The sequence below is a fragment of the Amblyomma maculatum genome, chromosome 4 (assembly GCF_055883805.1).
Source record: "Amblyomma maculatum isolate TAMU_Amacu chromosome 4, ASM5588380v1, whole genome shotgun sequence".
In the NCBI taxonomy this organism is placed as follows: Eukaryota; Metazoa; Arthropoda; class Arachnida; order Ixodida; family Ixodidae; genus Amblyomma; species Amblyomma maculatum.
In genome coordinates, this window is record NC_139347.1 from 76223931 (window position 1) to 76237111 (window position 13181).

A 13181-nucleotide genomic window follows, 5' to 3' on the forward strand; every position below is an offset into this window, starting at 1 on the left:
AGATAAGTTGTGCTTTTTGGCAATGACAATAAGTTTGTTAAAAGTAAACCAAGACATTGCATTGTTCGCATCATTTTGCAACATTTCAGTGGCTGTTTCTGTAAGAAAGGTGTTTATAAAGTAATACAATGTCATAAACATACTAAAAAAAATATTTAGAAATTGACAAATGAAAGAAATAACGAAGCTACTAAATAACATAGGCGTTGAGACTGATCCCTGAGGAACATCCGCACTAAGCGATAACTTAAAACCGAAAACTCCGTATTCATCGGTTAGCGACCACTTGGAACAATTGCTCAAGCAGTTTTGGAGAATGTTCTAAAAAGACCTTCGGCATCTCAATAAATACAGAAATAATAATAATAATAATAATAATAATAATAAGAAGAAGAAGAAGAAGAAGAAGAAGAAGAAGAAGAAGAAGAAGAAGAAGAAGAAGAAGAAGAAGAAGAAGAAGAAGAAGAAGAAGAAGAAGAAGAAGAAGAAGAAGAAGAAGAAGAAGAAGAAGAAAGTAATTTAGTTTCATTAGGCGGAAGGAAAAAAGCAGACGTGAAAAGGTACTTCGAAGAGAGTGGAGCCAGGCGGCTGCCCGATAATTAAACGGCGTTTGACTGCAGAAGGCTAGACAACGAACCGAAAATGCTCGCATAAATGAATACATTCATCTGTAGCGTAAAACATATGGGGAGCTACCAAAGGAATCACAAACATTCATGCTAGCGTTTTATGGCAGGGCCGAGGCTGTTTGGGAAACATGCATACTTAGTCCTGCTAATATGCTTGTCTGGTCGCCAGAGACAATCCGTCAGGCGCGCCTTTTTATACCGAAAAGGATTAAGCGCAGTTGTTGGCGTTATCTCTTCATTTCCGGCACAAGCGGCGTCCCATTATTCCTCACATTTTCTAAAATGTAAATCTGCAACCTTAAAACTATTACTTTATAGCTTCAGTGTAACTACAGTATTTATTTACGTGTTTCCGCGTAACCTTATACTACATCCATTTTGTCTTCACGCGGTAGAAAAGGCGGAAAAGCGATGTCTCGTAGAGCTTAAATACCAGTTTACACACACTCACACACACTACGTGCGCGTGGAAATTTCGTGTACTTGAAAGCATGTTTGCATGTGTCAATTCGATTTCGATCCGATCCGCTTTTTACGCTTAAATAGAAATTACAACAGAATGCCTTCCGCTTCCCTTCCTATCATCCAGTGACAGGCTTAGCGTGGACTGACAGCAGCTGCGTCGCTATTGCAGACCACATACACGGCTTGGAAGCAGGTCGCCCACGTCGGAGCACGTGTGCTGCCTCATGCCGTCAGACAGCGGCGCCAGACAGCCGTTCTGAGCGACCGGTCAGGCCAGGCATTCGGCGACGAAGCTTACCCAGTGACCGCCGGCGCTACATGCGAAAACTAAGGACACAGGACGCGTCCCAGTTGTCTAACGAGGAAAAAACCCAGGATATCACGTGCGTTGGTTCATCATGCCATCCTTCAGCATGGTGAGTTGTAGTGTGAAATTACAGCCATAGCTAAGTGGTAACCTGGCGAACCAAAAGGAAATAAATTTGTTGTGTCCAATTGGTATCGAATTACCCAATTATCAATCGAAAGGATTTCTTTGCGTTGCAGTGTTAGCAAATGTCTGCTGACTCGAAATGGAATCGAACTACCTATAGTTCGGGTATAGATTGCAATAATTTCTTTAGTTTGCATTGTTAGCAATGTAGTGTTAGCAATACAGTGTTAGCAAATGTCTGCTGCGCAGTATAGACACGCAACATCTGAGTAAAGATATATGTCAGAGGAGTTTTGTGTGCCCGTCCTCTCCATCCCCCCTATATATGCTGGTTCTGTTAAAACTCCTCATTTAACATATACGCACTAACTATCGCTAGAAACGCGAGACTGATTACAGAGGTTTGTGTCACTGAAAGCGAGAATGGACATGAGTTTGAGGTAAATGAACTACGTGATGTTTACAGTCTCAGTTGTGGAGGTATGCATAAAGCTGTTGATCGGCTTGTCAAGTGAGCTAACCAAGCCTCCCTGGAATTTACTAAGATTGGATGCTCTTCTGATGTGAATAGTCCTTCATGGCAGTGAGTAAGCGGTCAATTACACAACACCTGCGATCACAAGCTACTCAATACAAGAGGAAAGGTGACATTCATGTGTCTTTTCGCGAAGAAAATGTTAGAGTTAATAGATCCGAACGCAAGTGGGCTAGTGTGGATTTCCACGGATCCAATCAGCAGGTTTGCTGCTAATTTTTATTAACAGGTATTCCATGTGAAGGCAGGGTGTCTCGCCCGTGGAAGCAGCCCTTATGAACGTGTTTTAGGATCTCGTCAACTAGTATATTATCATTGCCCAAAAATGCACAGATGCCGTCCTGGGGCTCACAAAGCACCGCCAACGCGTGAGTGTACACGAGTTCTCGCGCACGACTACTCTGCAGTCCACTGTTTAAGCACATCGTAACCTAGGTAGAATTTATGTAAAATTATGCGCCTGGCCTGACTGGAGTGTGTATATAAACAGCGAACTGAATGTATTTTCTCTTCTTTTAGAAGAAATCAAAAATTTAGACTGGCTGGCAAAGAGTTACTGAACGTAATTTTTTTCGCATATTATGTAACTGCACCACTACGATTAACATATCCGTAGATCCTCTCTCGACAGGCTGGTAATGTTTGAATGCTATAGCATTTCTTGTCCCATGAATGACTCCCTCAGAATGTGTCGTCAGAGTTTGTCTGCACGAACTGTTAATCATCATTAAGAAAAAAATCATCCCAAGACAGAATACGAACCATCGGCCTTCTGTTCCTCAGCCGAGCGAGCAAACTACTACTGTACGCCGACTTTTTTTTTTCTTTTTATCATGACATTTATTACGGTTGTACGCCAACTTTGTGCGCACGAGTCCGTAAAGGACGCCGAATGACGCCGTGGAAAGGACAACAGAGGCAGTAAGTAAAAAAAATATATAAAAATGAAAAGCGCTGCCCCGAGTGTAGGTTATGGAGGATAACGAAAGCGTCTCGAAATCTGCGCGTGCAATTTTGAAAACAAAACGAAGACAATAAATTTTCCGCTAAAAAGAGATGTGGCGCCATCGAGGTTGACAAAAATACCAAACAGAGGTCTCATGCGGCACTCTCCGTGGAGCAGCAAATAACCCTGGAGCCTCGAATTAGCAATGGTTCCGCATTTCCGCATGTAAGCAGGCTTAAATGCATCTTTGTAAATTTTTGCTTTTATTTTAAAAAACAGATCTCATTGTTGACTTTTTACTTTAGTCTTGATACTCGTTGTTTGTACAGGACAATTCCGTAAGCAAGAATCTGATACGGAACCTTGGACCAATTCCATCGATGTAATCATAAAAGTATATTATAATATTTCACAGCTGCCTGATTGATAACTAAAAATCCACCCCATCGATTATGCATGGCATTCTTGTGAGCCTTTGTGAGTCGTTAAGCTCAGGTTCGTTGGTGTGGCTTACGAGTTTAACGTTTGAAAGTGACTCAGGCTATGAGAAACGCCGTAGTGGAGGGCTCTGGAAGTTTCGATCACCTGGGGCTCTTTAACATGTACTGACATCGCCAGAAGCAAATTTTCAGTAAGCACCGAAAGGTTAGACAACTTCTGTAAAATATGTTTACAATACAATATTCCTAACAATTATTATCTAAAAAGCGTCCCATCGGTTTGCTATGGAAGTTTTACTTGGAGGACGCGGAGAATAAACTTGGGATGTAAAGTTTTGCTACGCAACGGAAGCTTGCACCATTTACACCAATGCTTTCATAAAATTCTCTTACGATATTCTACAATTGCTTCAAAATTAAAAGGCGTCCCAGAAAGCTAGGTTTTTTTAAGCTAGCACAGTCTCCGAAAGTTGCGTTAGTTTCCAAGAAGAGTTAGAAACGCCGCTGGCAAGGATATTTTTCTACCCATCGTGTGAAGAGTTTTTGTTCTCATGGCACATAAAATATTGTCCAGCTTTAAAAAGAGAGACTGTGTATTGAAACCGTGCTTATACCTTATGTAACTTGGAATGCCATAAGCCACTAATTCTGTTACATAAAGCAGAATTATCCGAATTCCCTTTTATCCGAATACCGCTTCCCAAGGATTGGCTTGCAGCGACGAGTCTGGTCGGGCCCCTGCTGCTGACAGTGCTGGCGGTAGTGCTAGCTTCGGCATTACTGGCGTACCTGCGATGGGGAAGCAGCGGCCACAAAAGTCTTCCTCCGGGTCCACCCGGTCTTCCGCTACTCGGAAATCTGCTCTCGTTGAAGCGTGGATTCTACTTCCGGGACTGCATCCGCTGGGCCAAACAATACGGCCCTGTTCTCTGGTATGCCCAAACTCTCAGTAATTTTTGTCCGCATTTGTTTGTCGTTATTTTCATTCTTCTACCTGATTGCTTCACTATCTGCTATTTTTGAAAAACTGTGGCGTCTTAAAACTTATAAGGCTTTTGCACTGCGATGGAAGCGTTTTTAAAGTGCAGTTTTCGTTTATAAGTGCAGGATTACCGACTGGAAAACGATGCGTAATATAGGAAGCACGTCACAGCTATCATGGGGTGTTTATCAAGATCAGAACACTTTTAATTGATACCAGCGGTATCACAATAAGTCCATCAGGTGCATGAGGGCACAGGTGGACTGGTAAAGCATGGACGAGTGTCGGGCTTCGTACGCACCTCCTCTTTCCAGTTCACATTGTGCAGCAGTTCCGGTGCCGTCTTGCGATGGGATGTCACTTCAGTGTAGATAATTCTAAAGCTTACAGTGAGGAGTTACAAAAAAAAAATGGCTAACCTCGGAACAACAGGAATTTCTCAATTGAGTCTAAGTGAAATTTAAAAAATCTCCAACGATCTCTTCTTATTCCATAAAAACCCGACGTTTCGGAGCCGGCAGGCCTCTTTCTTCAGGGATGACGCGGGGCTTGTCTGCAGTTATAATTTCCTCTCTCTCACCTCTCCCTGCTTTAATTATGCCCGCAAACAACCAGCCCCGTGTCACCCCTGAAGGAGCCCAGTCAGTTCCGAAGCGTCTGGTTCCTCTAAAGTAAAAATGATGGCGAAATTTTTCAAACTTTACTTTATTACCAACCCAACCAGGCAAGCAATACTGTCAAAAGGGGTAAGCTTTCACGTAGTTTCTCTATGCACATCTCGGTAGTTTCCACCTGACGCACCAAAGCATGGCATATTACAAATGTTACTGCACACATTTTCGACAAAATATCTTCGTTGCAAACTTTTGCTACGATTGCATAACTCGGAAAAATGCTGTGTCTATGCACTAATAGGTTTTTGTGTTTGGTGGATGGAAAGCAGGGAGAAGCAGTAGTATGACCCTTTTATTAAACATGCGTTTAGTGTATAAGCTTAGCAGGTATGGTACGGTATGGTACGGTATGGTACGGTATGGTATGGTATGGTATGGTATGGTATGGTATGGTATGGTATGGTATGGTATGGTATGGTATGGTATGGTATGGTATGGTATGGTATGGTATGGTATGGTATGGTATGGTATGGTATGGGTATGGGTATGGGTATATGGTATGGTATGGTATGGTATGGTATGGTATGGTATGGTATGGTATGGTATGGTATGGTATGGTATGGTATGGTATGGTATGGTATGGTATGGTATGGTATGGTATGGTATGCAGGGTTTAATGTCTCGAAACGACTCGGGCAATGAGGCACACCGTTGTGGATGGATCCGCCTTAATTTTGACCCAGGCGTCTCTCATAGCCTTAGTCACTCTAGGACGTTAAACCAAATCCCACACCCAAACGAAACCAATTTCGACACCCCCTGACATCGTACAGCACACGTGGCTGCCTTACGTTTCGGCTCCATCGAAACTTGGCCCTTGGGGCCGGGCTCGAGCCTGCTTCCTCGGACTCAGCGGTTGAGCTCCCTAACCACTGAGCTACCGCGACGGATCGCTTGTAAATAAAATATCGAATAGAACCAAGAAGACTGCTTCTTGCAGCGCTATGATACACACTGCCCTGAGTCGACGGGACGTGCGGCCGACAAATACACGTCTCTGTTATTTGGTGGGGGCTGTCAAGTTTCCTGTCGCGCTTGAAATCGGACACAGCTCAGCTGAGCAGTCCACTGCAGCTGTCATTTCAATTACCCCTTGGATAAGTTACGCGGTTGGAAGGTGTACACGCACACAGCGGCTATCGAACATTTCTATCGAGCCTCCTCGTGATATTTGACGTCCCTGCATTTTACACTGGCCCGATGCTTGGGCGCCTGCCCCGCGTGACGCATGACAGACTCTGCTGCTAGACAAGCATTAAGATGTGTTCAAATCCCGAGAATGAAAATGGCGAGACGATGAAGACGTCACACTTTGCGTAGCGGACAATCCGAGGTCAATAGGCGTTGGCGTCAAGAGAAGGCAGTGCATGCTCCTGGAGGCACAGAGAAAAGGAAGCGGTCTGAAGACGCGCGACGACTGCCTCTGAAGCTGTAAAAATGGGGAGCAGCATCATGACGCCGCAACGCGTGTCATATAAGCGAAAGCAAAGAGGCGTCGGAGGCGAACGGTGGAGCTATGAGGACACTGCACAAGAAAATAGCCCTGTGTGTGTTCTTCTGCGGCAGGCACCTGGTGTCGACCAGTGAACGACGTCTTGTCGCCTTGTCACTTCTCTCATTCTCCCAACGTACACGTTTCTTGTCTAGCTATCGCCTCACTGCGGATACCGACACCGAAGATGATGAGACCAAAGCAATGGGAGTTGAGTAATATGTGCTGTGTAGGGGTAAATTTATGCGTTCCTGTTAGAGTGAGAGAGTTGGGGGTGTCCTGTTTGCACAATGCATGATAGGCCTCAGCACCGAAAAAAAAAGGGGGGGGGGGGGGGGGGGGGAGGCTTCTAATAAACATCTCTTCTCATAAATTCGGCACTCGTGATGTAAAATGCTGCGTTAGCGTAGTTATTCATCCCAGCAACGCCCTCCCTCACCCCACCTTTTTCCTTATTTACAGAACAATAAAGAAGAGGTTGGTTGTAGGCCGTCATTGCACCCGCCACTGCTTCGGTGGTGGACGACGGCTGTTGTTACGGCGCGCGTCTTTCTCTCCCTCTTCTTTTCCTTTCTTCTCTACTCTCTCTTCTGTCCGCACGAGGAAGCGGAGGTGACTCAGCTACAGAGCCAGTAGCAGGCCCGTGCATTTTCTTTTCCCTTCCTCCTACAGCCACAACAACAACAACATAGGGACTCCGGCTACTCCTTTTCCTAATTCCTAGGAACCACCTGATCTGACAATATAAAGTTCGATATTAAAATAACTGCATAACATTATACAAACATAAACTGTACGCAGCGTATAAAACAAAGTAAAAGGACCAGGAGAGGTAACATTGGTGAGCACTGTAACACTGTGTATGTGTATGTGTAACACTGTACAGAATAGTACAAAATACAAGATATGAATAAACAAAGATATAAGAACAAAAAAAGCGTTTTGCTATACACAGCAAAGTAAACAACAAAGCTGTGGAAGTGATAACAAAAAAAATTTGCCGACGATTACGTTACTTCCTAATGCGACATTTGAGCGTAGCTCAACAGGCGTTTCACCTTTTCCGGTAGATTGAGGTAAAGGTTTCGAGCAAGACATGCAGGTACAGTCACAGACAACTATTTTATTTTTCACGCATATTCCTTCAAGGAACACTCCACTAACTGTTCTTGACTGTCATGAAGGAAGCTGTGGTCGGAGAAATGGAGAAAGCCGTTAAGTTATCGGGAGGGTGCGGGAGGCAGCGTGTGGGCCCATAGGAACGTTGCGCGGCGAAGAGATTAATGCCACAAACTACAGACGAGAAGAATAAACCTTCGCAAATATCTTAAACTGACTTGAAAACGCTGTAGCAAACGTTAGCAAGCGTCTCATCGAATTTCTAGCAGTATATTTTAAAGGAATATGATGGCGGGCTAGATCAGGGCCAAGCCTTCCTCGAAAGCCAAGGGACGATCGGCTAGAGATCCAGAGTCTCAAGCCAGCTGTATATACGCAAACTACATCAAAATATGATGCTTTTCTCTGTGTGTGTGTGAATTCTCGGTTACTGTGCATGTTACCCTGCTGTTCTGTGAGGGCACTCGCATTATTCATGAATTATTATCCTTGCAGTTTGTATGGTGTGGTCATGTCTTCCACTTGAGCTCTGAAGCGTGCCTTTCATAATTGGATCAAAGGAATGGAAAGGCGTAGTATTTGTCGCACTTGTTTCTATGGACATCTAAATCGCGCCGTAAGGGAAGGAAGGAAGGAAGGTGGGAGTGAAAATAGAGCTGGTTACGAGGGACAACGACGTGGTGAAGGGTGGCAGTTTCTGGCCCTACGAGGCTGGGACGGTAGGTGAACGCGCCGCTTGCGCCGGGGGCTAGCCAGCCACCAAATTTTATCTGTTGTAGGCCGTCATTGCACCCGCCACTACTTCGGTGGTGGACGATGACTATTGTTGCGGCACGTGTCTTTCCCTCCCTCTTCTTTTTCCTTTCTTCTCTATTTTCTCTTCTGCCCGCACAAGCCAGCGGAGGCGAAACGAGGGGTCGAAATTACACCGTAGCCCTCCACTACGGCTCCTCTTTCTCTTTTTCCAGTTTCACTTCCACCTTCATCCCTTTCCCTTACGGCGCGGTTGAGGTGTCCGCAGAAAACAAGTGAGACAGTTACCGAGCCTTTCTCTTCCTATAAATCAATCAGTCCAGCGGAGGTGGCTAAGCTACAGAGCCAGTAGCAGGCCCGTGCATTTTCTTTTCCTTCTTCCTACAGCCACAACAACAACGCGAAGCCCAGGAATGGGTGCCGAATAGCTGCGCTCTAAAAGAAAAAATAATAATGAGCTTGCTTGCTTATTATTACTTCCTTTATCACCGTTTGGGCTGCCGACCATGTGCTCCCTAATTTGGAAGTACTCGCTCTGTATACATAATTCTACAGAATGGGTGTCGAGCTGATTATTCGAGAGAAAGAGCGAGCACTAAGAAACAGATGACTTTACTCTCTTCGTCGGTTCTTTTTATACCTTCCCTCTCAAAACATGACAATAATCGACTTTTGTCGAGCTCATGTAAACGTAGCTACCGATACAACAAGACGTCCACAAGCATATAATTTACGAAGAAAACGGAGATTTCCGAAGACTCTTGGTTCCACCTGGCTAAGGCTGTACACAAGAAGCAGCTTAACGGGTCTCCAGTTTTTACCAGTGTCCAAGAGGCGCTTGCCGAGCCTATGCCCTCTGAGCGCAGAGCCAGCGTCACTGACCACAGTGTCGCCCAAAGTAGGAAGTTAGAGAAGCCCTACGAATATTCGCTGTCTCGTTGTGCTTCGGTTGCTTACGTTATCACTGAGGGACGACTGAGCATCGGCGATGCAGGCTCGGAGCGCAGCGGGAACCGGCTCGGCATGTGCTTTGGCTTAGCGTCCGATGTGAAGACCTGCCAGGCTACATCCTGCTAATCTCTTTGCACAGTGCAAAAAAAAAAAGAAAAAAAAAGCTTTAGTGGCGTCAGCTTGTCAACTTTGGCGATTAGAGTGGTAGCTCTAGGTTAAAGTGCTCGACTGCACAGTCCAAGGACACAGGTTCGACACCGGCCGCAGCGACCGCATTTCAATGAAGGCGAGATGCAAGGAGCCCGCGTGATGGCAGTGCCCGTTAAATAAATCCAATTGGTCGAATTAATCCAGAGTAATTGTCCCTTATAGTCTGAGTCCATTTGAGACGTTGAGCTCCATAAAACCAAGCCATAAATTCAGCACCAAGCAGATTTATGTCATATTTTCCCAGCATTGCCACAGAATGACTGGGAAAGCTTTCAGATGGCATACGGCACACAGCTCTTTTCCTGTAAACAGCAAGCACAATGGGGAAAAACGAGAGATTTGGGAGCAATAAATCCGAATACAATGAAGGATAATATATTATCACCTTGGTACAATAAACTCCATATATCATACTATAGAAAACATTGCTTTTGTGGTTGTACAGTCCGCTTAGCTCTGTCATCGTTTCGGCTCCCCTCGTGACGTCATTTCACATGCCATATTTTTGTTCTCTTTCTGCCCGATTGCTGAGGCAGTGATGTTCTTCAGCGCATCCTTTGATAGAATGAGGTAAACATGTACGCTAACCCATAGATCGTTTGTTCCTTGGTTTGTATTGGCGCTCTTGTTTTTTGCTTTGTCAGTGAGCATCGGCTCTAGCTGGCGACATTGTTCAGGTTGAAGATGGCCGCCGCCAACGTTGTGGTCCTGGTCGACGAGCAATCCATCCATAAGTTCATGAGCAGAAAAGAGATACTGAATCGCCCTTCAAACTGGACAATTCGAAACGAGAGTAATGGTGAGCATGTTGGTTTGATTTCTTTCATGTTTTTTAACAGGTTATGGGATGTTTATTCTGCAGCCTTTCGCCTAAAATCGTATGTTAGCTAGAACTGCACTTTATTAATCGTTTTGCAACAAGAGCAGCTGTCCTTTACCTGTTCGTAGGTTCCGTTCGGCGGAATTTAGCCTCTTCGCCGTCGTATACCGTTGCCGGTGTAACCGAGCGAGAGAGTCAGCCACAGAGCATTTCTTAGAGGTAGAGAAAGAAGAGCCATGAGCTCTGCATCGCTCACTCGTGGCTCTTTCTCTTCTTCTGAGAAAATTTATTTGGCTCGTGAGAAAAATGAAGTGCTTTGTAACTGCACTACATACATACAAGCATTTCACAAATTATTTGCGTCAATATATCGCAAAAACGCTTAAATAGCTGAACTCAAATTTACCTTTAGAGAGTACCATAATCGTTCTTATTTTTTTTTTTTTTACTGTTCTTGTGTAGCAGTAGTAAAAGAAGACTTTACTGAAGCGCAACACTTAGGCGCCTTAATCGTTCGACCTTCTGGCTACCCGTGCCACATGTTGCGATAATTTCCGATTTCGCAAGAGAAAATCTATCTTCCAAGCTGATGTGATATGGAGGAGCGTAACTCCAAGACTCCGTTAAAGAAAGGCAGCGACTGCAGCCTGTAAAATTTTGTGTATAAAAATTATTCCTTTCCTACACCGCAAAGATACTTTATTAGAAGGCTTTGCAAAGGCATTACATGCCATTGTCAAATTGCTTCCAGCTTTTATTAGCAGTTTTTTTTTCTTTGAAATATATATGTATCTACATTTACTTGTGCGCTATTTTGGTACTGACAGCTAGACCTTAATATTTGGAGGAATTTGGTTTTGTGTTGTCGATACACTTTCTTTTTTTATTTTCCTGTCACAATGAGCCTCATTAAGTGAAGCATGGTGTAAGCGACGCAAAGGAATAACTGAACCTATGTTTCTATAAAGTTGGAGAGAAACACAGAAGTTGTTGTACGAATATGAAAGAAATAATGAGAGAGAATTTGCAGAAAAGCACCGAAATTATTGTGATCTTCTATTTTTAACACAATAAGTGATTCACTCGTCCATAGGTAAAACGCCTATTTCTCAAAGAGACATTTATCTCCCATCCAAATAGATAGGTTACCAGCCGTACATTTTCTTCCCAAAACAGGCATTTGTTTATGAATTAAGGAACAACCTAGACGTGAAATACCGGTGATGTCCTACCATTCGCTATTACACACTTCGTGTGACAATTATTTTGCGGCTTGGAGCTTAATTGGCTGCGTCTCGTAAATTGTTCACAAAAGGCGATGGCACAAGTTAGTGATTGTGGTGGGCGCCACTGTGGATTGTTCCCAGTTAATTTAGACCTGCTCTATATAGTTCTTTACACGTGCTGACATCTCCCAGCATGCAAGAATATTTCGCACGTCGCCTCAAAAGAAACTTGCTCGATGCTGTCGCGTTCTATCCCAGACTTTGGAATCAGTAGCCTGACGAAAAAGTCTCTCAGCCATCGGAGCGAGTGTTCGTAATAATACCAAAGCCAAAAAAGTTGACACAACTTGCTTTCTTTAATTGGGGCTAGCATAAGGCGAAAGCCTTACTAGCCCCAGTTGGCAGCCCCAGATGGCAGCCTCAGTTAGCACCATTAAGCGAAGATATATATGTCGTTGACATTCTCAACACTCGACGGTACCGATAAAGATGCCGTGGCAGTAGCCACTGTCTAGCCACTGAAGCGGCGAGTGCAACGAAGGCTTTTCAAGCTTCAAATCTATGGCGCGCAAAATCATGATGTCGAGCTTGATGTCACCAGTGCGCAGATAACTTGAAATTTTTTGGTTGGATTGCGCTTTCCTCTTTTTTTTTTTAGTTGGTTCATAGGAAGGGAAAGGCGCAGTATCTGTCACACTTGCTCTGTGGACACCTGAACCGCGCCGTAAGGGAAGGGGTGAAGGTGGGAGTGAAAGTGGATAGAGAGAAAGGGGGGCCGTAGTGGAGGGCTACGGAGTAATTTCGACCACCTGGGGATCTTTAACGTGCGCTGACATCGCACAGCACACGGACGCCACTTCGTTTCGCCTCCATCGAAACGCAGCCGCCGAGGCCGGGATTCGATCCCGGGAACTCCGGCACAGTAGTCGGGCGTCTTACCACTGCACCACCCCGGCGGGGCGCGCTTTCCTCGGCATGACGAGAATTGGCTTCTACACCGAACAAAAAAAAATAAAACTTGCGCTCTAGATAAAGTTGATTCCAAAGACGGCGCAAAAAGGACAGGGCCCATTATTTTGCATTTTATGTTGTATCTCTATCTTTCGCGCCGTACTCATCTATTTTAACTGTGAACCAACTAGACCAAACCGAAATTCTACTGCTATAGCAGTAAAATTTTGTCGCCTAATTTTGAAGGTTTTTGTAGATTTTGGCAAAACATATATATAGATTGGTGCCCAGCCATCCGACCACTCGAGAGAAATATATAATTATGTGCAGTTTTGTACAAGGCCCGTTTAAGCGCAAAGCCTTCTTTCGGAACAGGCACTTCCGTACATGCATCGCAACAGCTATCGACTGACGCAGTGACATGCGTGACCCCGTGCGCTATTGGTCAGATGGCGTGCATCACTCCTAGGCAGTACCTGAATTTTCCTGTGCTGTTTGCCTGCACGCTGCGCACTTTCACTCCCACTCTCATCCCTTCCCTTACGGCGCGGTTCA

At 44.7% G+C, this 13181-nt stretch overlaps 1 protein-coding gene across 1 annotated transcript in view; it reads left to right on the forward strand.

The window, feature by feature from the left end:
* Positions 1-1309: 1309 nt before the first annotated feature.
* The window catches only part of LOC146191463 (cytochrome P450 2J4-like), a 34367-nt gene continuing 22495 nt past the window's right edge, over positions 1310-13181 (forward strand). The window contains exons 1-3 of the mRNA XM_084599954.1: positions 1310-1510; positions 4154-4380; positions 10307-10428. Of these exons, the coding sequence (XP_084456080.1) occupies positions 1493-1510; positions 4154-4380; positions 10307-10428 (367 nt within the window). The 5' untranslated portion in view covers positions 1310-1492. The remainder of the gene's footprint in view (positions 1511-4153; positions 4381-10306; positions 10429-13181) is intronic.